Source organism: Aphelocoma coerulescens, chromosome 7, assembly GCF_041296385.1.
Source record: "Aphelocoma coerulescens isolate FSJ_1873_10779 chromosome 7, UR_Acoe_1.0, whole genome shotgun sequence".
Classification (NCBI taxonomy): domain Eukaryota; kingdom Metazoa; phylum Chordata; class Aves; order Passeriformes; family Corvidae; genus Aphelocoma; species Aphelocoma coerulescens.
The window spans coordinates 23,796,771-23,824,543 of NC_091021.1; the positions used below are offsets into that span (position 1 = coordinate 23,796,771).

The following is a 27,773-nucleotide window of genomic DNA, read 5'->3' on the forward strand; positions in this document are numbered from 1 at the left end:
GGACGGACGAGGCGGGGGGGGGGAGAACCGGGTGACACCGGCGCGCGTGCGCCCGGCGGCGGCAGGGGCGGGGAGCGGCCGCGCCCCCGCGCCGGAACAGGAAGGGCGGGAGGCCGGGCGGTGGCGGTCGGGCTGGGAGCGGCTTTGAGGGTTCCGCTCCCGACGCTGCGCCGGGCCTCGGCCTCGGAGCGGACCTGTATCGCCGAACGGGAGCTGTCAGCCCCCGCCCTGCGAGCGGGTAAGATGGAGCTGGACGAGCTGTTGCTGGACGAGGAGGGCACCTTCTCCCTCAGTGGGTTCCAGGAGTTCACGGTGAGTATCCGCGGTCCAGCCTGCTCTTAGCAGACCCCCCGGGGCAATATCCCCCAACCCCTCGCTCCCGGGGAGCCCCGTGTGGCCGCAGGCCCCGGCCCGGTGTAGCCCTGAGCTGGGTTGGGGTGGAAAGCACGGTATGGGGAGTGTTCTGGGCCTTCCTCACGTTCCTCTGTCTGCCTTCAGTTCCTGCCCAGGCACCAGCAACTGAGCGAGAGAGTGCGGAAGCGACTCTATTATGGCTGGGACAAAGACTGCAGCCTGGATAATCTCTCCAGCCCCGTGGCAGGTGGGTTGCTGATTGTCCCCAGATGGGAATGCTGAGTCAAGGGGGTTGGAAGTAGCCCAAGGGGCCGAGACCAATAGGTCACCTGCTTCCTCCCCAGTGCCAAATCCCACCCCTGCCCGGCCTTTCCCACTCAGTGCAGCAGAGCAGGGCAGGATGCCAGAGCCTCATGGCTTCTGCTCTCTCTTTTGTTGCCCTTTCTGGCCCTCTGCTGCATTTTTGACATCTCACTGGTGTGTAAAGTCCTTTAGATTGCTTGTGAATTCCTTGGCAAAGCAGGTTGTGAACTTCTGCCTGATAAGAGCTGTCTTGGACAATTGCTTGTGCTCTGCAAAACACTCAGCTTTGTTCAACTTCTAGGTGTGAGCACCAAGGGGACAAGTTCTTGCTGTGTATTTGTCTGGATTGCATTTTTTTTCCTGTCGATTCAGCAGTGTGTTGAGGAGCAGACGGACATGGCTAGGTTAAGGTTGAGGAGCTGGTGCAGGTGATGGTGGAGAGGAATGGAAAACGGCAAGAGTGGTTTGCTAGAGGGCCTTCGCTGTGCAGTTGTCTCAGCATTTCCATTATCTGCTTGCTAGGGAAACAGTCTGAAGTTGCCAGAACGCTGTTTGTGATGTGCCTTGGTGAGGAAGAGGATGCTGAGCATGTGGTGCCAGGGTAGACCCAGGCAGAGCAGCCACCTGCTGGGGTGCTGCTGGGAGTCACGAGTTCCAACACAAGCAGTGCAAGGGACGCTTGAGGCTGGCATTACACCCGGGTGCGAGGTGGGACTGTTCCACAGATGAAACTTCAAAGGGTACAGTCATGCAAGAAAACTGTTGGGGGCTATTAACTCTAAGGACTGCCTTGCACTCAGGAAATGCCATGGCTCCAGCAGATGGGCGCCAGAGTGGCGCACAGAGAATGTGTTCATGGGCTGATCTGCTTTACAGCCTTCCTTCACCAGCTGCTGTCAAAAAATTGGGCCCAGGGCTATGACATCCATCTTGGTACAACTGTGTCTTGCCACTACATGGCAAGTTTATGGCACTGTTCTTCAAACAAGGTAGAGGCTTGTTGGGAGAGTCTGGAGTAGCAGGAAAAGGTCTTTGGTATTGGGGGTTGGATGCAGAAGGCAGTATGGGACTCGCTGAGGAGAGAAGTTGAAAAGTGAATTTGTTCCTTTGGAAACAGAACAGTAACCACACTTAGTGTGCTATGGCTGTGAGATGGGGAAACTGATCAGCTGCTCTCCACGCCCTCTAGGGCAGGACACTGTTGTGAGATGGATTTGAGGGCTGAAGAATTTGGTTTCATATCAGGACAAAAGCTGTAGGGATCCCTTGGGATGTTGTTACTGCCTCTGCGGTAGCACAAGGGTGGCCAGGAAGGAGAGAGAGCAGCAGCAGTGGGAGAGGCTGGGAGGAGCCAATGGGTGGCTGGAGCTATGTCTGCCTGGTTGTACACCACAGTAGTGGTGTGGCCTGAATGGTGTAGGGAGGTTCCTTAGAGCAGTGTTTTTCTGAGCTTGGTGGCTGCACTTTGGGCACATCACTCGCATTAGTGCAGCTGTTCTCTTAGTTGCTGGAGAGACATAGAAAGGAGGGTTGTGGTGATGCTTCCCCTGGTAGCTGGAAATGCAAGGCTGCTGGGATGACCTCTGCTCTCAACTCTTGTCAGCCAAGAGCTTGGAAGCAAAATGTAGTTGAAGTTTCCTGTCTAAAGCACATCTTGCCAAGCATCAGACCATAGTGCTGCTTGGGATGCTCCCAGCTGGTCCTGTTGTGTAGGGAAGTGAGATGGGAGCTGCTGGAGCCATCTGCCAGTATATGTCAGTCTCTGGCCTTTTCAGTGCTTGAATGCTGGGGCATGTCCTTGAGTGCAGGGAAAGCAGGCTGAGCTGCAGTTACACTGTATTGCTGCTTTGATACCCCATTAGTACCTTCGGGCTCCTGCTCACATGGGTACCTTGTACATCATCATCTCGGGAGCGCTGGGGCTGTGGTGTAGGGGAAGCTGGATCGGTGCTGATGAGATCTGGAGGGAAAAGATGCTGCTGGTTGGAGGGGAGCAGAGGACCATTAAGATGTGGTGTGACATCAGGTCCAAGAAGGCCTCCAGAAGGGCTGTCTGAGATCCTGCAGGGTGAGGGGAGGGTGTTTCTCTGCAGCTGACTGCTGGTGGTTCCCCATGACACAGACCTGCTGATCTGGCACTGCCACAGGCCCTTGGTCACTCAACATCCTCTTCCTGCTGTGATCTGCCTGACCTTCATATTTGTTTGTTCCTCACTTGTCCCTTACCTCTGATAAGGTCTGTCCTACCTTCATAGTTTAATTTAAACTTGAAGGGCTGAGCAAACACCAAGACCTGGTGGGCTTGTGGGGAGAAGGGGAAGGGTGGGCGTGGGCTGTGCCACATGGGGCTAACTCTTTTTGGTGCTTTTCTGTCCTAGATATTGCTGTGGAGTTGCTGCAGAAAGTGGCTCCCAGTCCTATCCGCAGGCTCCAGAAGAAATATGTGTCTCATGTATCTCGGTAAGAAGCAAAACCTGTCTTTTCATGTCCTGGGTCAGAACTTGGAGCTCTGGTCTTACTTGTGACTCAGTTTTTTCCCCTGGGGCAGCCACTGGCTTTGTGCTTAGGCCTGATTAGTGTCAAAAAGGGGTAGGTGCCACGGACAGCAGGCACGGTGATTTCCGGATGCAGGCAGGCCTACTTCAAGTTTGTCCTGCTCTCTGGGATGCATGTGTGCTCTTGTTACTGGGAGTCTGTACTGGCTGGAACTGTAGCTCCCTGGGTAACCAGGTTTGAATCTAGAGTCTCCTTTTGGCAGCTGAGCCCTCACAGCATTCCTTGCTGCCGTCAGGGCTGCTCAGCTGGGAGCTGACTGTGCCTGGGAACAGAAACCAGGGCTTTCTGCTCTCCACCCTGCATCCCCTGCATTTTCTCTTGCTGCAGCTCAGGACAGCTGGCACAGAGCTGGCAAGGCTGTGACCTATTTAGTGATTTGCTAAACCTTCCTACTGCCTGCATGGGGAGGGAGCAGCCAAGTTGTGCTGTGGTGCCTGGGACGTTTGTAGCATTGGTTCTTGCCCTGTCCCACAGAGAAGCTTGCATCTCGCCCTGCTCCATGATGTTGGCTCTGGTTTACATTGAGAGACTCCGGCACCGGAACCCCGAATACCTCCAGCAGATCTCATCTTCAGACCTCTTCCTGATCTCCATGGTGAGTGGTGGGCAGGGGGTAACTGGGCTGGAGGGAAGCCTGGAGGAGTGCAGTAAAGGCTGAGATCTTGTCCTTTGTGCTACTTTTAGATGGTTGCAAGTAAGTACCTGTATGATGAGGGTGAGGAGGAGGAGGTGTTCAACGACGAGTGGGGAGCTGCAGGGAAAGTGGACGTCCAGACCATGAACACACTGGAGATGAACTTCCTGAGCGCCATTGTAAGTGAAACTGTCACTGCTGCCAACTGTTTCACAGAGCAGGGGAAAAGAGGCATTGAGGAGAGTCTGGATTTCTGGTTTTCCCCCACATGCTCCCATGAAGGGATAGAGAAGGATGGTGTCTGGGTGCTGGGTGATCTGCCCTGACTGCGCTGACCTTTAACTGCTGTCCTGACAGGACTGGAGTCTCTACACAGATCCTCGGGAGCTGTTTGAAGTGCTGAGCTGGCTGGAAGGACGGTAGGTGTCTGGGATGGGGGTGATCCCTTTATCTGTGTTGCAGCCTGGCTCTGCCCCTGCTTGGAGATAGCCCTGCTGCAGTGAAATAAGAGATTGGGACACCTGTGAACCTTAGCTAGGCTCTCCAGCTCCCTTCTGCAGAGCTTAAGCAGGGTCTTCTCCAAGGCTGCCTGGGCTGAAGCTGCTTTGGTGGGGAAGGGTGCATACCACATCCACCATTCCCCTTTTTTTTTTTTTCTTCTTGCAGTGTGGCTGAAAAACAGGGCATGTGGCGTGGCTGGTTCACCTACACAGATCTGTGTGTCCTCATGGAGCAGTCCATGTGGCAGCATGTGCTGGGCCAGTTCTACCAGCAAGTGGTGAAGGTAAGGGCATAGGAGAGGAGCTACTTGCAAGAACATGGGACCTAGGAGCCTGTGGATTTGGAGCAGGACCCCCTCTTCCACTGAGAACAGCACCTTGGTTTATTCCCTGTTGAAAAGGGAGGCTGTCAGAAGATGCTGATTTGCAGCTGCACTGCCTGAGGCACTGCAGCCTGGTGCTGGGTGGTGTGCCCTGTGCTGGACCGCAGCCCCACAAGTCATGGTGCAAGGGCATGGTGGTGGCATGGAGGCAACTGGGTGCTGGCTAGGGCCTTGGACAGGAACTGTTGGCTTTTAGCTGGGGCATTTTGGTTTGTGATATTTAGGCCCTGCTTTGGGCAGGCTGTGTGCCACCCACCATTAGCAGTGTGGCTGCCAGCTCTTGGCATCCAGGGGGATGCTTTTTCCCATCACAGCTGCTGGGTTGATCCTGGCCATGCTGCATCATGGCTGGTGGGTGGTGTTGCTGGGTGGGTCTGGGCTAACATTTGGCTTCTCCTTAGCTGGCCTGCCTCCTGGGTGTGGTGTACCTGACCGGCTTTGCAGCCATCTTCGCCTCCATCACTGTAGTGCACCGGTCTGTGTGCATGAGGAGTTTCAGCACTGCAGCTCCCCGGCCTGCGCTGTTCCCTGAGGAGGGGAGGTGCCAGCTGGATGCTCAGCCAGCCCCAGCCCCTGGCCAGCCCCAGCCCGAGCTGCCCAACATCTCCTCAGCCAGCTGCACTCGTTGCCTGGGGGAGAATGAGATGACCAAGGAGCCACGTCGTGGGGGTGTCACAGCAACTGCACTCTACCTGTGGGGCAGCATGATGACGGCTCTGTCCTACCCAAAGGCACCTGATCTAGCCCAACACAGGAGCCTCCCACAAGGTCCTTTCCGGAAAGTGCCCACTGCCTGTGAGAGATCCAACCGTACCAGCTCCACTGCAGCCCCCAGCCAGCCTGGCTCCTTCGGACTTGCCGTACTCCCAGCTCCTCCAGTGCTCCACTGCCACGCCTGCTCAGCCACTGCAGGCCCCACATGGGATGCAGCCCCTAACCGTGAGGACTGGCTGGACCCCCTGGGGCTGAAGCAGTGCTTCTTGCACACTGCTATGGATCTCAGTAGAATCAAGAGCTTCATTTTTCCCAGCTAGGAGTACAGGACAGCAGCCCCTTTCCCTTCCAGTGTGGCACAACTTACTTCCTTGCACTTCTGGGACCCCTGATCCTTGGAACTGCATGGGGCTGGAGGCCCCTGCATTACTTTCAAACCAGCACTTGTGTTCCCCCACCCAGGGCAGGGATGTTCTTCACTTAGGGGCTGCTGGGGCAGGTTGGGATAGAGCTGGCTTGCTGGGGTGGGAACTTACTAGCTGGAGGGTAAATATGGGTTGCCTTTGGGCTGGGGTGCTTGTGCAAAGGGGGGTATTGTCCCTCTTCCTGTAGTGAGTGGTGTTGGGACAGAGGTGGCATATGGGATGTTGGAGGCTGGGACTGTGTGTGCAGGGTGGAGGGGCTAAGGCACTGACCCCAGTGGGAAGGTGGGGTGCCTGGGGTAGGGGAGAGGAGGTTGAAGGAGGTGGGAGTGAGCTGGCTGGTCATAGCAGTACTTAAATTTGGGGGCTGTTAGGCCGCTTCATGGAACTTGCAAGAGTGACACCGAGCAGGTACCCTGATGTGGCTGTGCCCTGCTGGGCTTGATGGGGAGGAGGTGTGGTTAGGGCTGAACTTCCTTATCCTGCTTGTGTTGGGTGTTTTGAATCTGGGGTGCTCTGTGACCCCATCCCAAACCCCAGCTGTGTCTGTGAGCAAACAGTGCCTGACTGCTCCTCAGAGTGGGAAGAAGGCATCTTGTCTTGCTGACCAGGCCAGCTCATCATGCCCCTTCTTTTTACTGTGGATTTTACACCTGTTTTTCACTCTTTTGTAGATGCAAATCTCTTCCAATAAAAGTAGTTCTTGCTGTGTGCCTGCCTTGTCCTGCTGAGCTGCTCCATACTGGCAGCATGCCTGCCCCAGAGTGGAGCCATGTCCATGCAGCTGTGCCTGCTCCTGGAGCCGCTGTGCAAGACAGATCCTAGGTGCTGCCAGTGAGCCCAGGAGACCTGCAAGGCCTGTCCTGCAGTCTCTCTCTGGTTACAGGAGGGATATCAGGTCTGGTGCAGGCAGGGACAGCAAGGAGAGAGGAGGATCCCCATCCTTGGGAATGTGGGGAATGCATGTTCTCCACTGCTCTTTGCTCTCTGAAGTCTTACCTGTTAATGAGTGACCCTTGAGCAGCAAGGGCTCGGCCAGGTCACTGACACAGCCACCTCTGCCCCGTGACAAAAACACAAGCATCCCCTGCCTGTGCACCCTTGGGATCCTTTCCAGCCAAGTAGGCAGCTCTTGTCTCTGGCATCCTTATCCAGTGGCAGGATTCCATACTCTCCTAGGAGAATGGGGAATAAAATAGACCCCCATTAGAGACTGGGCTGGACTGGGAGGGCAGGAGATGCTGTGCTGGGGAGAAGCAAGCATGGGCAGGGCACATGGAAACTGGAGGATGCTGCTGGTGGGAATAGTGTAAGCACATGGAGGAAGAGGTGTCAAGACTGTGACCTACCCAGTCCCTGCCCACAAAGGCAGTGATGGGATCTGGGCTGTGGGTAGTTGGCACTGTAATAGTGTCTGATGTCCTGCTTGTGGGTGCCTGTCACCTGGCCCGTGTGGTGACAAACCAGGGTGACACTTGCATTCCTGGCCACAAGGGCAGGTTACTCACCAACTCAAGTTAATGGCTAACCCTGGGGCAGCTCCTGTGGAAGGTGGAAGTTCAGCCATGTGAGGATTTGCAAGGAGGTCTCAGGGGGCTGGGAGTCTGCTCACCCTCTCTGCACCGAAAACGGGGAGTGGTGTGGGGAGGCAGCAGCATGAATGGGGGCCATGGCAGAGCACCTGGAGCTGGGAGCCCCATGCTCACGTCCTGCTCCTCCCAGAAGATGTGCTCATGGATGGTGAACTGCTGCTTAGCCCTTCAGGTAAGGGGGGGACCACGGTGAGCAGCCAGAGAGATGAGATGATGAGGAGAGGGCTGGGATCCTCTCAGATTGCAGGGCAGGGGCTGCATCCTGCCAGGCAAAGGGTGTGTAGGGCTGTGGTCAATGTATGCTGGGAGGGGAGTGGGCAGTAGTGAGTGCTGCCCTGGTGGCATCAGTGGGCATCTGCCCTCTCAGGGGGACTGGGCATGGGGAGCTGCAGCTCTAGGTGCTGCAAGGAGTTGTGACTGCTCCATCTCTTCCCTGCGCAGCACCTGGCTGTGCAGACTTCCTTGCTCTGCATCTTCCACCTCCTCCTGCTGCCCACCCTGCCCCAGGAGCCACCTCATGCCCAGACCACCAGCAAGCTGCTGGCATGCAGCCTCTTTGCCTGCGGCATCTCCACAGTGCTGCAGACCACCCTGGGGAGCCGGTGAGCAAGGGGGGGTGAAGGGGGAGCAGCTGTCATGAGGAGGAGGGTGATGCTATGGCAGGGTATGTCTGTATCCTCCTAGGATGTGGGAAGATGAACTTTGCTGGAAGTGGGAAGGGGCACAAGGAAAACCTATTGTGCTGCATCTCTGCACAGCTGTTACAGTTGTCCCCTCCATCTTGCACATACCTCTAGAAAAACTGCTGTGCTTTCCCTCTAGCTCCTCACTGCCTTGCTCCAACATCATACACAGCTCCTTCAGACCATCCAGTGCCTGCGCTGCCCACACAGGGCCTGGATATGGGATTTGGCAAAGCCTCTGACCTCTGCACGCATTCCATGTGCTGTCCCTTGGGATGTACTAGGGCACATGTAGAATATGGGGTAACCTCCTGCCACTTTGGGGTTCTTCTCTTCCCACCCCTGTTCCTCTGGCAGCCTGGGCTTTTGGAGCAGCCTTGTTCCCTTCACTGTCCTTCCTCTCTAATGTATGCTTGTTGTCCCCTTCCTCAGGCTGCCGCTGGTTCAAATCCCATCCTTTGAGTACTTGGTCCCTGCCATGATGATGAGCTCCCACCCGTCCCCTGGTGCCAACACAAACAGGAATGGTGAGCACAGCTCTGGAGCCTTTGTCCTTTGGCGCCTGGGCCATGCTGGTGCCAGGGGAATGGCAATGATGAGGTGCCTGGTAGGTGGGGTAGGGATGAGGGGTAGCAAGGGGTCCTGCCTGCTGGCCCCTCTGGTGATGGTGCACAGCATGCTACTCACTCCTGAGTGCACTTGCTACATTTCTGGTCACTTCCCCAGGGTCAGGGCTAATGGGGATGGGGATGCTGGCACACTGGTCCTTCTCCAGCCAGCAGTCTCCTTGCTGCGTGCTCTTGGAGACGGCTCCAGGAGCCCAGAATCCACATGTGTCACACCCTTCCAAAATTCCCTTCCAGGCACAGCCATGGCCAGTACATGCCTCGTACCTCATTGCAGAGACACAGGGAGCTGGGCTGACTCGCTGCGAGAGGTGGGTGCTCCTGTGCTGGGATGGAGGTCCCCATCCTGCTTGATCAGCTTTCCATTTGTCACCCATATCCCTGTACCCCCAGTCTCTTTTTCTGGGATTTGCCATGAATAGAGGTGCGAAGGCAATGGGGACCATAATGCATGTCCGTGTATATGTTTCTCTGCACTCGGGGTGAGTGGGGCATGTGCTGGAACACTGGGAATGTCGCCAAGGGAAGGTGTTGGATTGCTCTCCATATATCCTGCCCCACAGGCCCTTTCTTTCCTCTTTCAGGTCTCTGGAGCAGTGCTGGTCTCTGGGCTGATTCAGTTGGTGCTGGGAGTGTCTGGCGTGTGCGGGTGGGCAGCCCGGCACTGTGGGCCCATGGTGCTGGCCCCCAGCCTGTCCATCATCGGGCTGTCTGCATACAAGGAAGCAGCTTTCTTCTGCTCCACTAACTGGGGTGTAGCACTGCTGTATGTGAGCCAGGGACTGTACTGGTGGGTGGCTCCTGGGGCTTTCTTTCACCAGTGGGACAGGGATGGGGCACCCTTGCAGTGCATGGCACACATTTGGGGCCTCATCACTGACTGTGATGCTGTGTGGTGACCTGTGCTCACTCTCCTAGGCTCATACTCCTTGCTGTCACCTTCTCCCAACACCTGCGGTCCTGCGGCCTGCCCTTTTGTGCCTGGCCTCATGCTTGGGAGGGCTCCACAGAGTCATCAGTTCCCACCCTGCGCACGTTCTCGGTACTGTGGTTTGTCTGCTCTCTTCACTGTCACCACGCTTCTCTCTCCAAGCCTGGCTCTTTGGTGTGGGTTTAGGTAAGACCTGGAGCACAGGCAGGGGTGAGAAGCTCTGGTGCAGTTCCTAGAACATGGATGCTTCTCAGGAAGTGCTGGGGACCTAGGGTGTTAGAGCAGAACAGCTTGGACTGCTTCCTGCAGGGGTAAGGGGAGATGTGGTATGACTCCTTGGGAGAGGTGACAGGAAAAGGATGGGGTGCTGGCCAGGGCAGGCAGGGGGCGGAGGGTCCCCTGCTGAGGGTCTCTTTTTGCCTTCCAGGTACTGCTCCCATTTGCTGGTGCCTGCATTGTCTGTGCCATCCTCAGCTACTTCCACATTCCCTGGGAATCACTGGACCCAGCCATGGCACAGCTCTCTTGGGCCAACAGCACCTTCAATGCCCCTTGGATCCGCATCCCCTATGCAGGTGGGGGGCAGCAGGGCTGAGTGCAGCCATCCACGTTTGGACAGAACTTGTATCACCTGTCCCTTTTCCCTCTGCTGCAGGAGAGTGGAGGTGGCCACTGCTCACCCCCCGGGCGCTGGCAGTGGGCATCGCCATGGCCATCGGCTGCAGCATGAACTCCCTGGGTTGCTACGTGCTGTGTGGGAGGCTGCTGCGAGTCCCCCCGCTGCCCCCTCACGCCTGTAACCGGGGGCTCTGCACGGAAGGGTTGGGCAGCCTCCTGGCAGGACTGCTGGGCACCCTGGGGGGCACAGCCTCCAGCATTGCCAACACCTGTGCCACTGGCCTCACACAGGTATGCCAAGGTGGGGGAAATGGGTTGGCAAGGGATGGAGAGGCAGTTGAGCAGGTGTGCGGGACTCGTAACGGCCAGGCCGTCACCGAGCCAGCATTGGGAAAGGCAGGTGTGTATAGCAGGATGGGGCGGGAGACAGAGCAGGGGGTGATGCCACCCATCCTCACTTTCCCATTCTTCTTTCTGCCAGGCTGGCTCTCTCCTCTCGGTGCAAGTAAGCGCCGTGGCGTGCATGGTGCTGGGCATGTCCCCGAGGCTGGCAGGGCTCCTCACCCACATCCCACTGGCAGTTCACGGTGGGTACCCTGCCCTGCCCCTTGCTGCGGCACCTGCAGCCTGCCTGGCACTGCCTGACTCCTGCCCCTCGCAGGAGGGGTGCTCTGTGTAACCTACGCCATGGCTGTGGGCACGGGGATCTCCTACTTCCAGTACACAGACATTGACTCAGGGAGGAACATCTTCATTGTTGGCTTTGCCATGTTCATGGCACTGCTGGTACCGCGGTGGTTCGGCACGGCTCTGACTCCCCTGGCCACAGGTAGGAGGGACATTCCCCAGAGTCCCATGGCATGGTGACCACACATCTCCAGTGTTCTGGGAGGCTGGGTCAGCTCATGGTAGCAGGCAGCTCCCTCTTCAATCCCTGATTCTGCCATGGCAGCTCCTGCCCCTTTCCCCTGGCTGGGCTGGGACCTCCTGGCTGATTCTGGCACTGTCCCCGCAGGCTGGGTGCCACTGGACCTCCTCTTCCTCTCCCTGCTTATGGTGCCTGTCTTCTTAACTGGCTTCTTGTCATTTTTTCTGGAGAACACGGTCTCAGGTGAGGGGCTGCTCTAGGTGCTCTGCATATTCCCCGCTCCGAGGACTGGATCTGTCCATTGGACAAACCACCAGCTCTGCCTTCAGGCAGTCCTACTGAGGATCCTGGGGCTGGTGTGGGCTGGGAGGATGCACTTGGAGGAAGGGGCTCCCATTTCACTGCCTACTTCCCTGCTTGCAGGAACACTGGAGGAACGAGGGCTGCTTTCTGAGCAGCCATGGAAAGTTAGAGCTGGTGACTGTCACCTCCATGGAGAGAGAGGCAAAGCCAGCCAAGCCTATAGGCTCCCCACTGGGTTAAGGAGGCTGCTGCCATCTTCCTGCAAAGCCTTTCCGTGCTGCTTCCTCTGCCCAAGGAGTGAGGAAGAGGAGGAGGGCAGCTGTGCCACCGAGGAGGGGACTGCTGCCCCGGGGGAAGGGACACACCTGCTCCCCAAACCCAGCTCTGGGGAGCTGCAGCCAGCAATAAGGTCAAACCAGACAGACGTGCCTGCATGGCACACTGTGGCCTGACCCTGTCACGCAGGGGTGCCTCATGTGAAAACAGGGCTGTGCCCTCAAGGCAGCTTGTGAGCCACTTTGCTCCTCATTTCTGAAGGCCTTGAGGACTGGAGGAACCTGAGCTTCCACCCTCCCAACACAAACCTAATTTCCCTGCTTGAGAGCGAGATATAAAAACCTTCAACCAACTTTGCCTTTTCCAGGGGTTTCCTTTCCAGATGGGATTTACCTAGGGATCCCCTGGTGCCCTGAGGACTGTGACTGGAGGGCAGGGCCACCTGGTGTCACTGCAGGAGGATGTGGGTGCCTCTAAAATCCACCATCATCCTGTGGCGATGACTAGGGGAGGGCTCAGTGCTTTGGCTAGCCCCAAAGGACTGTCATTCTAGCTATGCTCATGTGCTGGCACTGTGCTCAGGAAGGACTGGCTCTCCACCTCCTCCCTGCTGTGTCCCAGTTGTGCGTATGGCCCGTCAATGCCCAGGGCACCAGGTACATATCAATGCTCTGGCACTCCAGGATGCTCCAGGTTGGGGGCGAAACTGAGCTGAGATTCCCAAAACAATGAACACCCTTTCACCTACAATAGGATGGTCCCAGTAGTGCTCACCACATAAATATGCCCTAGGCATTGCTCTTGTGACTACTCTAGCCAACAGCGGCTTTCCCTGGAGAAGAACATCTCCCTCCATCTGGTCCCAAGGTGAAACACCCAAAGGTGGATGCAGGATGGGAGAGATGTGGTGGTACTCTGTGTGCAGGTCCCCAGGTGTGAGCTCTCTTTCCCCAGCTCTCTGTGACCCCCGCAGCTGTACACAGCAGCATAATGCACAGCTCATCCTCACCTGACACTGAATTTCAGCTGTGCCCAAAGTCCAGCTGGGTCCTGCACCCCAAGCCTGGTCATGCAACCTCGTCTGTCCTGCACTGCAAAGTCCTTGCCTGCTCCCCTGTTTCCTGGCACCCTGTCAGGATGCAAACCCTGTGTGATGACCACCCTGCCCTGGCACTGCCCTGAGAGGTGACTGCAGCCTGCTTCCTGGGGACAGGGGTGAGTGGAGGGGTGTGTGCAAAGAGTGTAAATGGGAGACTCAGGGGCAGTGCATCAGGGGCAGTTTGTGGGCCCAGGGTGGATGGCCTCAGTGCATGGAGTGCTGGTGGGGGATTACAGTCAGAGAATGGGCGTTGAACTTTGGAAGTCAGTGCCTGGGGTGAGGGTGGAGCTCAGTGCGGAGGGAACTGGGGGTGCGTGGTGTGCCAAGCTGGCACAGTGCTGCTCTGTGCCGCCTTGTGAGCCCAGTGCCCAGGCATGGGGACAGAGGCACCTGCAGCCCCAGCTCCGCAGGGCTCGCTGTGGTGCAGCAGCCGAGTCCCCGCACAGCCTGGGAGAGCAGTGGTGCGGGTGCGTGCCCTGGCCGTGCTTCCCCGGCACCGTGGGGGTCAGGAATAAACCTGGGGCCAAGGGACAGGAGAACCCCCGCACCGCCGCCGCCTCTCCCGCGGTCCCGGGCCTTGTCCCCAGCTGGGCACTTGCGCCAGGACATTTCGTAACAGGCGCAAGCGCAGAATGAAGTCCTAAGGCATTCGGTCCCCATCAGTGTCTTGGCCATGGCATCCCTTGCAGCAACCGCGGACGCTCTAGAGGGACACGCCAGCTCGGTTCGCTGTCCTTATGAGCAGGCAAGGCAACACCAGCAGTGCTCCCCGCGGCTCTGTGGAAGGGATGGCAGGTCCCGGGGCGCCGGGAGCCGCACATCCCGGCGTGCCCCGGCCCCGCCCGCCGCGGAAGAGAGCAGCATGCCGGGAGCCGTAGTCCGCCCTCGCCTCCGGCCCGGCGCCGCTCGCCGCTCGCCGCTCGCAAGCCCGTGCCTCTGCATCCTCCGGCCGCCCGCTCCTCCTGTCTTCGGGTAACGCTGCGGCTCCGCAGAGCCCCGGGCACCTCGCGGGCGCTGGGTCCCCGAGTGTTTTGGGAGGCGTGGAGCCCGTCCTAGGGAGGAGCGGGAAGCAGCAGTGGGCTGCCGGCACTCTGCCCGTGTCACTGCGGGCACAGGGACGGGATGCCCCAGCAGGAGGAGGGTGCAGCACCCTGCTGCCCGCCCGGTGCCGGCGGGGCAGCCTGAATGTTAATGTGGGCGTAGAGGTCTTGCCGTGCTAACGCCAGCAAGCACCGGGTAACGCGGGGAGGCAGCAGTTCTACTGCCGTGCGCCTGCTGGCGCGTCCGGGGTACTTATGGTGAGCTGCGGCAGGACGTGCTCTGCACAAAGCTCCCAAAACACACACCCCAGCTCTGCTGCTTGCACGTGTGACCAGAGCTGGCTAAGCATCCTCTCTTCTGTGCTGTCAGGTGGGACTGACGGTCCCTGTGGGGCCACCCCAGGGACCAGGTCTTCCTGGGTGGGGGTTGAGACAGAGACCTGGTTGCTCTCTTGCAGATGGAGGGTTCCGAGGAGCTGGAAAGCAGCCTCCTGACCCAGCCCTGGGCTTCTGTTCGTTTTGATGAGTCCACTTTTCTTGCCAAAGTGTGCTTTAGGGATACTGGCTATATCCTGCTGATCTCTGACCTCAGCAGTGTCTGGTATGAGAGTGCAGATGTCGAGGCTGTGGGACAAAGGTCCAAGGTGAGTGTCTGAAAAGGCCAGGGACCTCCTTTTCTCCTCCCAGCAGCTGACATACCTGTATGCTTCGGGTGGCAAGCATACACTGCTTGGTGACACAGTGGCTGTTGGGTCTGACTGGGCTTGGGTGCAAAATGCCCAACCTGGAAAGTCCCTGCGTGGCTCTGCCCAAGCGCTGTCAGCCCACTTGGCCAAACACCCTTCTCCTGAGAGAGTGGGCCACACTGTTTAGCATGCCCAGGGCAGCCGGGTGGGTCAGTGTACAGAGGCTGGCACAGTCTCTTCACTTGTGGGCTGGATGGGCAGCTGGTTTCCCCAGGGCCAGTGTACTAAAGAGGAACTTGAAACAAGGCTGCCTTCTACTCAGTGACAGAGAGATTCTGTTCACATTCAAAGCTAGCACAGTCTTTCATGGGGCATCCTGTCAGCTTGGACCCCAAAAATGCATGGAGCTGTGCCTCATCTCCTCAGCCCATGTGCCCTGGCCCTCACATGCCATTGGAGTGGCATGTCCCTGTGTCACATAATGCTGAGCAGCTGGTGGCAGGAGGGATGGGCATATGGCTGCAGCCATCCAGCAGCCCTGGCAGGTTGTCCTGCTGTTGGCTCTCAGCCAGGCTATGGCGCTTGTGGTGGCATGCAGAACAGATGTGCTACTGCAGACCATTGCACCCTGCCCATCCTGGAGTGGCAGGATAGGGGAGCCTTCCCAGCATGGCTGTCTTGGGAGAATCAATGAGGAATGTCAAGTCAGGGGGCTGGAGGCCAAGGCCCAGGGATGGCTTTTTGCTGTGGGACATGCAGTAGTTTGATTCCTTTGGTGCTGGGATTTCTGCTGGTTTTTTCCCCAGTGCTGTGCCCCCTAACCTTGCCTTTTCCCAGGAGCTGAACAAGCGGCTGACGGTTCATGTGTCCTCCTTCCTGAACCACTTGTGCAACCTGATGTGCCCCTTGCTGGCAGGGCAGCCAGATGCCACCACTGCCTTCTCCTGCCACCGCTCTGCCAGCGGCCTCAGGCTGCACGTGAAAAGCGAGCTGTCAGGACTGCCCTTCTACTGGGACTTCCACTGCTGCCCTGCTCCCTTGGAGATGGTGAGTGAAGCTGCAGAGAGTTCAGGGAGGGGAATGGCCAAAATTAAGGATCGTCCCCTTATGCTTGGAGCTTTTGAGTAGTCTCGAGCCATGTGGGTGACTGTAGGTTGCCTGACTGCCTTCTGCCTCTCCCAAGGTTTGCTGTCCCTGTTTCTTCCCGCTGAGGCTTTGGCACCTTGGTTTGTGCTGTGCAGTGACACAGGGATGGCCCAGCACATGCTGCTGTTGGGGCGTGAGTGAAATGCCTTCGTGAGAGCCCACCTGGAGTTCTGCATCCAAATCTGGGGTCCTTGGCACAAGAAAAACATTGACGTGTTAGAGCGGGTCCAGAGGAGAGCCACAAAGATGATAAGAGGGCTGGAGCTCCTCTCCTACCAAGACAGATTGCAAGAGATGGGATTGTTTGGCATGGGTAAGAGAAGGCTCTGGAGAGACCTCATTGCAGCCTTCCGGTACTTGAAGAGGGCTTATTTTAAAGAGGGAGAACAGCTTTTTACATGGGCAGATAGTGATAGGACAAGGGGAACTGTTTTTTAACTAAATGAGGAGACATTTAGATTAGCTGCTAGAAAAAATTCTTCATTATGAGAGTGGTGAGGCACTCGAACAGGTTGCCCAGAGAAGCTGTGGATGTTGCATTCCTGAAAGTGTTCAAAACCAGGTTGGATGGGGCTTTGAGCAACCTCATCTAGTGGGTTATCTTGAAAGTCCCTTCCAAACCAAACCTTTCTGTAATTCTATGTCCGGTGTGGGGTAATGCTCTGCCAGTGCCCTGTAGAGCACAGCGATGCTGTTCTCTTTAGGTGCAAGCCACCCCACGAAGCGGGGCACAGGGCAGCGGGTACCCCCAAAGGACCTGCAGGTGGTTTGTCATGACGGGCGGAATTACAGCGGGGTTTCCCCGGCTTTTAAGGGGTTGCTGTTTCACGGGGCTGCCCGGCACGTTGCGTATCCGGAGGCAGCCCCTCCGCCGGGCCCCCGCAGGTGGGCAGCGCTGCGGCCGGGCTCCCCCGGGCCCTGCGTCCCTGCGCGCACAAGAGGGCGCCCGGCGCCCGCGAACCGCCCGGCGGAGCCCCGGCCCCGGGCCGGCCCTGCGGCTCCGCCGCCGGCGGGAGGCAGCGCCCGGCAGCCCCGGCGCCCCGCTCCCGCCGGGTCCCGCTGCGGGGCGCGGTTCCTCTGGCCCCGGACGGCTGTGCTTCGGCATGGCGGGGGGAGAGCCGGGCTCCCCAGCTGCTGCGGGGGCTGTTCTCACCGCCTAGGGTGAACTAGGGAGCAAATAATCGGGGTCCTGGCTTGGCTTACCCAAGGAACTTGATGTCCCTCCTCGGGGAAGACGCACAGAGGCTGAGCTGAGGAGGTGCAAAGCCTCTGTTCCCCGCTGCTCCTTTATTTTATCTTGGACGTGAACTGGATGTCTGCAAGACACCATGGAGGTGGGAAGCAACCAGGGTCCTGAGCGTGACTGGTGTGGATGCAGCAATGGGGACCAACTCTGCCCCAGCCGGGGGCTTGAGGCGACCAAGGAGCCCACCTGGCTTGGCCCATCCCATCTCTGCTGCAGGTGGTGCTCTCCAAGTGCTCCAGTGGGTGATGCCCATCACCTCTGTGGCTCGTGTCTGGGGGTCAGCAAAGCACAGAGCCCACTGTGGGCTTGCCATAGGAGTGAGAACACTTCAGGAACACTGCTGGGCTTGCTGTCCTCTTGCTCATGGGCTCAGCCTGGCTACAGAAACAAGGGGCACGATAGGCTGGGGGATCTCAAATACCCTTCTGGAGACTGAAGGAGGTGATAGGAGGGGGGCTGCTTCGTGTGCCTGCTGGGCCAGGGTGGCCCATCTGGGCTCTGAGGCAGAGGACATGGCCAGGGCTCTGCATAGGGCTTGTGTGGGTGTAAGCTTAGAGGAGACAGTGGTGGGCTGCAATGGGGAGCATGCACAAGTCCTCGATGTTGGGATCTCTTCTGCTTTTGATCTCACCGCCCTGGGAGTGTCTCTCCTGTTCATCAAGCCACAGTTTGACACCTTGGGTCTTTCTGGTTTTTCACCCAGCCATGCCTGTTTCCTGATAGGAACATGCAGTGAGGTGTGCAGAGCCATGGGGAGGGTCTGGGTGGCACATGGGCGGCTTTCTGCTGTCTGTTGCACCCCAAATGGTGGGTGGAGCATTGCCTATTCCCTGCACTCTGTTTCTATCGGACTCTCCCACCTAAGCTCTCCCCTGCTACAGCCCCCAGCTGTGAAAGGATGGGGCTGGGATGGAAGGATGTGTGCTATAGCATCTGGCCTGCCTTCTCCCAGCTCACATCTTTTGACCACTTCCCACTGGATGTGGGTGAGATGTGGGGTATTTTGGGGGGCCCTGTGTGACCTGGGCTGCAGCTCTTGCTAGGACATTGCTGGCTGCCCTGCTTTGACCACTCTGTGGACAGCTGTGGGCCTCCTTAGACCTGGACCTTTCCTAGACTCTCCCTCCTCCATTGTAGGTGTTCCGTCACCTCGTGCGGCCCCTGATTCAGATGAACCTGGTGCTGCAGTGCCAGGTGCAAGAGCTGATTTCCCTGCTGCTCCAGAAGGATGCTGAGATTGAAGATTACAGGGAGAACGGGGCCACTCTTAGCAGAGGTGAGGAGGGATGCCTGGGCAGGGAGCAAGTTCCCTCCTTAGCACTGGGCTGGCGTGCTCTGCTCCCTCTGGCTGTTACCCAGCCAGGCTTGTGTTTCATGTTTAGCTGAGCCGGCAGCACAACGGTAGCCAGAAGCCTGGGAGCAGCCTCTGGGGAGAGCTGGGGGAGGAACAGCCCTTGACTGATAGCTGTAGAAGTTGGGGAGACGCCAAGGGGCTCTCCACTACTCTCAGAGCACCTGGCTGGTCCCCAGGAGCCAGCAGGGATGCCAGCAAGGGCTGGCCCTGCACTGGTGTCAGGCTCCCTTCCCAAGTGCAGTAGCTCACTGAGTTACTGGAGAGCAACCAGGGGCTCCCAGCTCTCCCAAACATGGAAAGTGCAGCCATGCTCATGGGCCCCCCTCCAGCGCCCAGCCAACTTTGCCATCGGGGTGATGGGCAGACAGTAGCCCCCTTGGGTAGGACATGGGTCAGGACCTGCTGGGGGAGCCACCTTGGGGTGTGGTTTGTCCTCCACCTGTGGAGGTTGGCTGGGTGCTGTTTTTTGGGTCACCCCTTGCTACTGCCATGCTTTGTCCTGCTGCCACAGGTGATACCTGCACTTCTGTGGGAACCTTGCCCCCTGGGCATGCGGGGAGTAGTGGGGTCAGCCCTGGCTTGTGTATCATGTCCAGGATGATACTGTGGTCCAGACCCTGTCCCATGACAGGTGCCCCACCACAGGAGCCTGGATCTGCCCTGGAGGTACACTAGAGCTGCACTGGCCAGATGCATGTCCCTCTATCCTGCTGTGTGTGAGCTCTGCAGGGCATGGAGCAGCCAGGACAGCCTGGCTTGGGTCCAGGGACTGATGCTGGTAAGCAGCTGGCCTCTCTTGTCCCTTACCTGGTGCAGGGCAGAAAGCTGGGAAGAAATGCACATTGCACCCTAGTGGCTGAGTGAATCCAGCCAGGTGCTTCTCCAGACCACACCTTAGCAACAAGGTGGAAAAACTTGTGTTTTGGACAAGGTGCAGAGCAGAATATAACAGGGGTTTGTCCCTGTCCTGAAAGAGGAGGACACAGGCTGGCTCTCCCCTTCAGAAGAGCAGCTAGACAAGCAGTGCCCTGTCCCACAGACTCAGACAGCTCATTCCAGCTGTAAGGTCTGGGAATGGTGTTGAGCATGTCCTGCCACCATTCCCTGCTCCTCAGTGTGGGAGTGCTGGGACAAGTGTGGATAGACTCTTGGGCCTGCCTGGCTGCTCTGTGCATCAGCAGGCTCAACCATGTTTTTCCAGCTTCCCTGTGGTCCTTGCACCTTCTGCTAACCAGGTGATGTGTCCCTAGCCCAAGAGGCCTGCTGGTCTTTCCTGATGATTTTGGGATGAGCATGCTGGAGCTTTTTCCCTCACCCCATGGACAGAGAAAGGGGAAGATGGGGTGGGAGGTCTGACCAAACCTGCCGGGGCTGATCCCTCTCTACCTTGCAGACCGCCTGCGGACAGAGCCCTTCCAGGAGGATACATTTCAGCAGAACTTAATGGCTAAGGTAAGGGCTAGTGCAAGTCCTCTGTCCTTTGGCAAAGGGGTGGTTGGGAGCTGTCATCAGCAGCTGCAGTGTGAGGTGCTCCAGGCTGGATGGGAGCACTGATGGGGATAGCTGGACTTGCCTAAAGAGGGGTTATGCCCTCCAGCTCTCCCATGGCTCTGTTTATGTCCTTGCCCCTCATCTCTATGGCCAGCAGAGCTGGGAACATGCCTGACATGGCCGGATGGGAGCTACCTGGTTGCTGGGAGCTGCCAGAGGTGCGAGCCAGGCTGGCGGCTCCCACAGGAGTGTGCCATCACTGGGGCATATTCACCTGCCTCCCACACTTGCTCTGGACCTAAACATCGCTGCTGATGGCAGGCAGGGATCAGGTGAATGTGGAGAAGCCATCTCCTTTTACTTAATCTTTTCTTTTAGAGGCAACTTTGCAGTGATGCATTGTGGGGACAAGAGCTTTTCAGCATGTTATCCATGCTCTGCCTACCACTGTCCCCTTGGCACACTCAGCTCTAAAATCAGACATGTTCTTTGGAGAAACTGGAACTGGAAGGAGAGAGTCTTTGATCCTTTTGCATTACTGGAGATCATCACAGAAGGACTAACAGGATTCAGACTGGTGTGCCAAGGTCAGAAATGCTCGATGCCCATTGGTGCAAAAAGACTTGGGATGCTTCTGAGTGTTCCTGTGCTTACTGTGAAGGCACAGGGGTGGGGAGCAGTGGTACCTGCTGGGGACCAGGGAGTCAGCCAGGGTGTCAGTGGTACCACATGGGCTTTGGGAGAATGTCGCTTTATGAGATGAGCTGATGTTGTGCAGCCAGCAATAGATGATCTGCAGAGTTTCTAAAATTAGAGATGATCCCTCTTTTATACATGAGGTATTGCATCCAGTGCAGGCAACTTTCATTTCCCCTGGGTTATGAAGGATAGAGATGAATTCACTGCTGGACTGCAACTTGGAGGTTGCCTAGGGACCAGTGATCATGACCAGATTACATTCACCCTGGGCAAAGAAAGGACATTCCTAAGCAGTAATTTATATCCTTCATGCCTTGAAAGAGCTAATTTCCCAAAGCAGGGGGAAAATTATGAGTGAAATCAGCTCAGAGGAAACATTTAGATAGAAAAATGTGAATGAAAATGGTGAGCTCTTTCAGAAGAATTTCAGAAGCCACAAAAAGCCACAATTCCACGATCAAGAAAGAGGGCAGCGCTGGCCCAGAGCCCGTTCTGGTTCAGTGGCAAAGTGAAGGCAGCAATTAGAAATAAAAGAGCAGTTTATAACAAATGGGAGAGCGGGAGTAGATAGCAATCAATATAAATTAGAAATTATGAAGTGTAGAAAATGGGTAACAGAAGCTAAAGACATCAGGGAAAAATCATTGTGAAGAACAGAAGGAAAGGCTTTTATTTAGTGCAGTAGGAGAAAACCCCAAGCTCCCAGCAATAGGATAAGCTGATTAGTAGACAGAGGTGGTGAAATGATTGATACTGCACCAGACATGGTAGAAGCAGTTGGTAAAGGTTTCGGTGCTGTCGCTGGAAGGGTGCAGGCAGATGTGCCAGGATAAGGGGATGATGAAGTGTCTTTGTCCAAGAGTCATCTGAACAACATCTGCTAAAGATGAACATCAGGCTTGAAATTCAGAGTCCTTCAAGAGCTGGTAGGGTGTGGGGCATGGGGGAAGGTGCAGAGTGGGCAGGAGGGGAGTGAGGCAGCTCTGCACAGAGCCTGGCAAAAGCAGCTGGTGTGGAGTGCATCTGGCAGAGACTGAAAAGATGGGATGGCAATTGGTGCTGTGTGTCCCAAGAACAGTCCAGGATCCGTGTCTTGGAGCCGGAGTGTTGGGTAGGGAATGGAAGGCTCTGGGAGATGCTGCCCCTCTGCATCCTCTGGTAGCCAGGTCTGAGCACTGGCTTCAGGGGAGAGGCTGGTGGAAGGATGCAATTGTGCGTTTGGTCTGCTGGGAGGGTGTCTGTCCTCTCTGCATTCATCCCATTCTTTATAAACCTGCTGATGATGCCATCCTGCAGCAATGAGCTGTGAGATGCAAACAGCTGCTGCCTTTGGTTTGAATGTGGTACCCCGTCGTTCCTCCTGATGCCTTCTAGGTCTTGTGTTAGTGAGGAACACCAAACATGGCTTTTCAGCTCTTTACCACCAAAACTGGCTCTTCACCCCAGTCTGTCCTCTCATCTTGTGGCAGAAAGGGGGTCTGGATGGTCTTATTGTCTCTGTGCAGTTATTTCAGAGCCCCCAGGCAATTTAATACTCTGTTTGTCAGCTCCTAAAAGGAGCAGCACAAGGAGCTGGGGTCCCTCAGGACATGCTGCAGGGAGCTGGGAATGCTGCAAGCACTCCCATGTCTAGGTTTTCAAAAAGATGCCGGACAATCAGCACAGAGTCACAGGAATGGATTGAGAGCTGGGGAGAGAGCCCAGCATTGAGGGACTTGGAGGGGAAGAGCTCTGTCTAGCTTATCAGGGAGAAAATTGAGAGGAGCCTTGATTACAGTGTGTGAGGGTCTTTACAAGGAGAAAATGCTGGTTAGCGAAGCTCTCTCTTTAATCTTGCAGAGAACAGTGGAGCACAAGCCAGGCACTGGGAGACAGAGCCAGGCAATTTCAAGTTAGAATGGAGGCACTTGGGTTTGCTCCCGCAAGTGATTGGGGCATGCTCCCAAGGGCAGTGGTTGATCCTCCATCTCTTAATGTCTCCAAAAGCGGGCTGGGAGCCCGCCTGGAAGAAAACCAAGTTGCTGGGTTTGGTCTTGGGATGTGCGTGGTTGAATATCAGTGGGCAGGAGGTCAAGGAGAGAGATCTATTGGTCCTTCCAGTACCTCCATCTGCAAAATGGGGCTGGAGGTTGTGGATGTTTGGTAGTGGTAAGCACCTCTTGGCTGGAAAGGGATTGTGATGATGTGGTACAGGGCTGGACGCAGGCAAATGCTCCACAGCTTTGCTTACTTCCCAGACCTTTGCCATATCCCACATGGAGAGGAAAGGACCTGTCAGTCCCCCAGGGCAGAGCTGCACAGCCTCTCAGCTTAGACATGCCCTTTCTCTGGGCTTGTGTGCACTTGGCTGTCCAGGGCATTTTAACTAACCATGGGGAGTTTTCCAGCAAAACCCTGGTAATATTTATACGTTTAGGAAATGATGCTTTCACACACACAGTTTTTGGCAAGGGTTCACTGCTGAGCAGCTGCCTGGGCTTGAGCAGAGCTGGAAGGAGAGCAGTGGCTGTGCATAAGCTGAGGCAAAGCCGGTGGCTTTTATTGGCAAGGCCCGGGGTTCACGCCATGAGGGGAAGGAGCAGGCAGCTAGAGAGGGCTCAGTGTTTCAGAGCTGCCCCAGCACTGTTCCCAACAGTCTAGGACCCAGCAGGCTGGGGATATTTTGTCCCCAGGCATCCCTTTGGGTTACAGAAATGACCCCACAGGGCAGGGTGGGGTGCCCACCCATGGGTTTTGAGAGCCTTCCCAGCTTGGCTATGGTCAGCGTTTCATGACACAGCTTATGCCAGAGTCTGCGGTCTGACTTTGAGCGGGAAGGGCGAGCAGGTTCCTGCAGCGCTGTACCCCCTGCTCTGAGGAGGGCAGGGACAGGTACATCGAGGACAAGCTCACGGATACCATCAGTGCAAATATAGCCCCCGCGCCCCAGGATGCTCTGCCCTGTGTATTTTTATCTGCTGTGGCTGGCGCGCGGGGGCGGCTGCTCCGCACCTCCGCAAGCGGAGCGCGGGACCTCGGCAAACAGGACGCGGCGGGTTCACGGCTCGACCCCGGGGCCCGGCGAGGAGGAGGAGGATGTACCATCAAAACAAGCAACGCTGGAGAGGAAGATAAACAAACAGGCAGCTTCCAGTGCGGCCCCAGCCGAGGGCGAGTGGGAGCCCCGGGGCCAGGGCTGGCGGTGGTGCCGGCAGCGGTGCTGGCTGACGTCAGGGCGCCCAGGGGTCAGCATCCCTCTTATTGTTTCCCACCGGGGCTGGGACCAGGGCCAGGCACCCGTCCCCGTCCCGTGTGGGGACACAAGCCAGCGGGGCAGGTGGAGGATGGCCAGGACGCACTCTGGAGCCACAGGCCATTGCCACACCGGGGTCCAGCTGGGTACCTGGCTGCACACTGCCTGCCTCCAGCACCCTGCCTCTCCTTTTTAACAGGAACTAAAAATAAGCCCTGGGTAGCGGAGTGGCCACGGTCTGGCCGAGGACGAAGGCGGTGGTGGCCTGCGTATTTTGCAGGGTGGGGACAGCATCCCTCAAACCCACGCCAGCTTAGTGCAGTGGAGAGGAAGCAGCCCTTTGGCTCCTTCAAATGAGGGATGTTTTTAATTAGTGCAAGGTAGATGCGACTTTGCAGCTGCAACTGGGCCGGAGCGGGGCTGGTGGTGTGTGTGCGACATGGAATGCTCGCACACGGGGTGCATGGCTCAGGGAGAACCTGCTGTGGGTGCTCAGCTGGGCTAGGGTCCCTTGGGGACTGGGGAAGGAGCTGGTGACCACAGAGCTGTTGTTAACAGGGCTGAGAGGTGCAAAAGTTGCACAGCCCTGAGCAGGTTGGCTCAGGGCAGAGGTGGCAGCATGGTGCTAGCTTGTGGGGCAGCTCAGATGAGCAGAGCAAGCTCTTGTGTGCTGCCAAGCATTTGTGCTGTACTTGCCCCGTGAGCCCCATGGGTGCTGGTGTCTTATTGTGGATTGGGGCCATCTGGGGGGTCCTTGCTTCATTCCTGAGCAAGCTTTGGTCACATCATCCCATCGCTGCCCTGGGGTCTGAGTCCCACATTGGAAATGCAGCGGGCCATGGCTGCTGAGCAGAGCTGGACACACACTGCCCTGCACACATGTGTACTCAAGGAGCTGCACACTGCTGCAAGCAGGAGTGGGGCGAGGGCTGCTTGTGCTCAGTGTGAGCACATGTACCAGAGCAGGAGCGTGAGAGCAAGACTAGGAGTGTGCATACTGGCACTGATGGAACAAGGGGCAGAGTGCCACATCCGCTGGCTGAAGCGGGACGGGGGACAGGGGCTAGCACTTTGTGCCCACAGTGGTGCACTTGGGGAGGTGCACTCGCGGTCATCACTGTGTGGGTGCTGACCACCGTCTGTGCACCAGCCCCCTGCGGTGTTTGCCACCGAGGCGCATTGCGGTCGGTGCTGCGGTGTTATTTATTTATTTGCTGAGGCCCCATCAGGTGAGGGGCACCCAGCCAGGATGCACTTTTGGGGCTGCCACCAGCAGCCACAGGCCACTTGCACAAGCAGTGAGTCAATGGAGCTACATGCTGCTAAAACCAGACTTGGCACAGGCAGCCCAGAGCAGCAGTCTGCCTGAAAGTGCCCAGACCACGGGCAAGCAATGAGTCCCCAGCTGCTGGACCAGGGCAAGGCTGGCTGTGATTGCTTCAGCCCCTTGCCTCTACTAGGGATGTGGGTGCTGTGCCAGGAGCCCTGAGGGGATGCTCCTTCTGAGGATGTGGGGGTTTCACAGCCCAACCCCCTGTGGCTGTGCCACTGTAGAGAGTGGGTGGCACCTGAACCAGGTACAGGCAGCTGTCTGCTTGGTCCCAGCCCACTTCAGCCCAGCATCACCTGGTGGTTTGTTTGGGGATGGAGGGATGGACAAGCACCATCACAGCCACCCTTCCTGGGGTACTGCACAGCCCTTGTCTGACATATGTGGTCTGGCATGTGCAGGGAACCCTCCTTCACAGTCGGGGTGCTCCTTATCCTCTCCATGTCGTGCCATGCTGTGCCACACCATGCAAAGCTGTGCCGTGCTCTGCTGTGATGTGCCAGGTTGTGCCATGCCATGCCATGCACTGCAGGCTGGAAGAGGGGCATCACAGACCTTCTGGCAGAAGGGGCCAGATGCTGCTCCGGCGGGAGAGGCCCCAGTCTGTGCATGGGCACTGGCTGCGCAGTGCTGCTGAGGAACAGCTCGGCTTGGGGGATGATTGATCTCGTGTCAGCAGGCGGTGGTTTGAGCCAGTGCCAGGCCTCAGCTCAAATGGGAGCATTGAAGGGGGAGAGCCCCTTCCCCCTCCTGAAAGCAGAGCAGCAATCCCCCTGCCACCACCCCCGGCCCTGCTCCCACATCTTGGCCATTATCGGCCCTGTGGCTGCAGGCAGCTGCGCAGCCCTGGGGAGCGTGCGAGGGGCAGCAGGGAGTGCAGAGGTGTCTGGGGTCCCAGCCCCACCAGGCTGGGCTCTGTGGCTGTGTTTGGGTTAGAGGAGGGCAAAGGGGGCGTGCAGGGACAGTTGGCAGGGGAGGAGGTGTGGGGCATGGTCTGCCCCTCACCACTGTGCCTTGCAGCCACCTGTCCCAGCCCTTCAGCTCAGGATGTGGCAGCAGCTCCTCGAAGCAAAGGACCTTTTGGAGGAAAACAGGGTAGACTTTTATGAGGCACTAAAGGCATTGCTCTGTGTCAGCAAGGGATGTGGCAGCATCTCTGTCCCCGGCTGATAGGATTTGGACTGGGGTGTTGCCATCCCCACTGTCTCCAAGGGCAGAGGAGCAGTGCTGCCTGCACCCCTGATGCTACCCTCGACAGCTCCCAGCACCCCTTCTGTGCTCGAAATGGGCTGTCAGGATTTTTCACCGTGTTCCTGTGTGTCCTGAGCCCTTCACTAGCTTCCTCCATACCCACAGCTGCATCCCTTCTCCAGTGGCATCCACTGGCAGCTTTTATTGGTGTTTATGAAAGCTGATCCCTCCCTATCCCATGGGCCAAAGCCCCATAGCCTCTTCCAGTTGTGCCAGCCCATGCAGAGGTGACACTGAACAGCTGAGACGTCTGAGCAGACAGCAGCACCTGGGAATGGGTTGCTCTGCACCCCAGGGGGTACAGCCACTGGATTCCTGAGTCTGCCTGCTCCCACTCTGCTCAGACCTTCGCACCCTAGGTATCTGTGTAAGGAAACAGGGCCATTCATGTATTTCTCTCTCTATTTATACCTCTCCCTTTCCGAATTTAGTGTGTGCACAGGCAAAGGGGGCAGCGAATGCCGGGGCCACTGATGTTCTTGGCTCCAGCACCGGCTGGAATTTCGTCCTGGAATGTATCCTGAACCGCTCTGAAAACACGAATAAATCTCTGTGTGTTGTGTGCATGTGTGTACACAAATACAAAGACAACGTATAGACGTGGAGCCGTATAGGGCGTTTGCGAGCTTTGCTATTTAAAGGAAGGAGTAGGTTCAAGGGTTCTCAGCGAGGCAAGCACCTCTCGATCAAAGGGATGCAGGGTGCTCTGCTAGTGACCATGCATCTTAGAAGATAGCTGGCACTCGCTTTGTCCTCTCCAGGGACCTGAAGCCACCCTGTTGGTGCCCAAAGTAGCACACCCACCAAGCCCCAAGCAGTGCTCTGATCCTGTGGTGCCTACATTTGATTGAGGTCTCTGCTTCCTAGCCTCCAGTTTCTCAGTGAGAGCCCCAGAGAACCAACTCCTGTGCTGCTAATACAGGCTGCAGAGTCTGATGTGGAGCTGGATGATGTAAAGCAAGGATATCACCTCCTCTGTGGCATGGGGTGGCCCAGGGCTTCTGGAGGGTCAGGGGTTGTCTCCTGAACATCATCAAGTGCTCACAGCTCTTGAGGAAAGATCATGTGGGAAAGGAGAAAATAAATGCTGGGTAACAGGTCCCAAGTAGGTGCTAGGCTGGGCATCTCCTTAGGATGCTGCAGCATCTGGTGCTCATGCCTGTCTGGGAATGACAATGAAATGGGGAAAATAGAAATTTGGTACCAGATCCCAAACAGGATGCTTGGCCATGCCAGGAGGGCAATTCTTCTGGCAGTGCTGGCAGCTGCCTTGCTGTGGGTCCTGGATGAGGCCCTGGTGGGAGCACCACTGTGTCTCCCAGCACCCTTTGGCCAGGGAGCTGGTGCCCTATTTAGCCCAGCTCAGGATCACGGTGGCTTCTTGTCTTCTGGATGCTGAAAAACCTGATATCTTGGGCTGAAAATGCCCATGTTTG

The 27,773-nt window shown here is 57.1% G+C and overlaps 3 protein-coding genes across 8 annotated transcripts in view; all 3 read left to right on the plus strand.

Annotated features, from left to right (window-relative positions):
- Positions 1 to 81: 81 nt before the first annotated feature.
- CNPPD1 (cyclin Pas1/PHO80 domain containing 1) lies at positions 82 to 6,579 on the plus strand. Its single transcript, XM_069020893.1, has 8 exons — positions 82 to 312; positions 499 to 601; positions 3,036 to 3,117; positions 3,688 to 3,808; positions 3,898 to 4,026; positions 4,205 to 4,266; positions 4,514 to 4,631; positions 5,132 to 6,579. The coding sequence occupies exons 1-8, from the start codon at positions 244 to 246 to the stop codon at positions 5,762 to 5,764; spliced, it is 1,317 nt and encodes a 438-aa protein (XP_068876994.1). The 5' UTR covers positions 82 to 243; the 3' UTR covers positions 5,765 to 6,579.
- A 648-nt stretch (positions 6,580 to 7,227) lies between these two features.
- On the plus strand, positions 7,228 to 12,115 carry SLC23A3 (solute carrier family 23 member 3). Of its 3 annotated transcripts, none has more exons than XM_069020889.1 (12): positions 7,228 to 7,630; positions 7,900 to 8,060; positions 8,574 to 8,668; positions 9,005 to 9,078; positions 9,352 to 9,557; positions 9,686 to 9,809; positions 10,126 to 10,273; positions 10,354 to 10,607; positions 10,798 to 10,903; positions 10,978 to 11,145; positions 11,332 to 11,427; positions 11,608 to 12,115. In XM_069020889.1, the coding sequence occupies exons 1-12, from the start codon at positions 7,523 to 7,525 to the stop codon at positions 11,937 to 11,939; spliced, it is 1,872 nt and encodes a 623-aa protein (XP_068876990.1). In that variant the 5' UTR covers positions 7,228 to 7,522; the 3' UTR covers positions 11,940 to 12,115. The 3 variants fall into 3 exon arrangements, with proteins under 3 accessions (XP_068876990.1, XP_068876991.1, XP_068876993.1); XM_069020890.1 differs by having other exon boundaries at positions 7,229 to 7,630; positions 9,352 to 9,533; XM_069020892.1 differs by lacking the exon at positions 7,900 to 8,060 and having other exon boundaries at positions 7,553 to 7,630.
- A 697-nt stretch (positions 12,116 to 12,812) lies between these two features.
- NHEJ1 (non-homologous end joining factor 1) overlaps positions 12,813 to 27,773 on the plus strand; it is a 44,118-nt gene continuing 29,157 nt past the window's right edge. For 2 of the 4 annotated variants that reach the window (XM_069020895.1, XM_069020898.1), the window contains exons 1-5: positions 13,755 to 13,834; positions 14,361 to 14,546; positions 15,426 to 15,635; positions 18,118 to 18,256; positions 19,728 to 19,786. In XM_069020895.1, coding sequence (XP_068876996.1) covers positions 14,361 to 14,546; positions 15,426 to 15,635; positions 18,118 to 18,256; positions 19,728 to 19,786 — 594 coding nt within the window. In that variant the 5' untranslated portion in view covers positions 13,755 to 13,834. Of the gene's footprint in view, positions 12,979 to 13,754; positions 13,835 to 14,184; positions 14,273 to 14,360; positions 14,547 to 15,425; positions 15,636 to 18,117; positions 18,257 to 19,727; positions 19,787 to 27,773 lie in introns of those variants that run through there. The other 2 variants (XM_069020897.1, XM_069020896.1) reach the window with 2 other exon arrangements.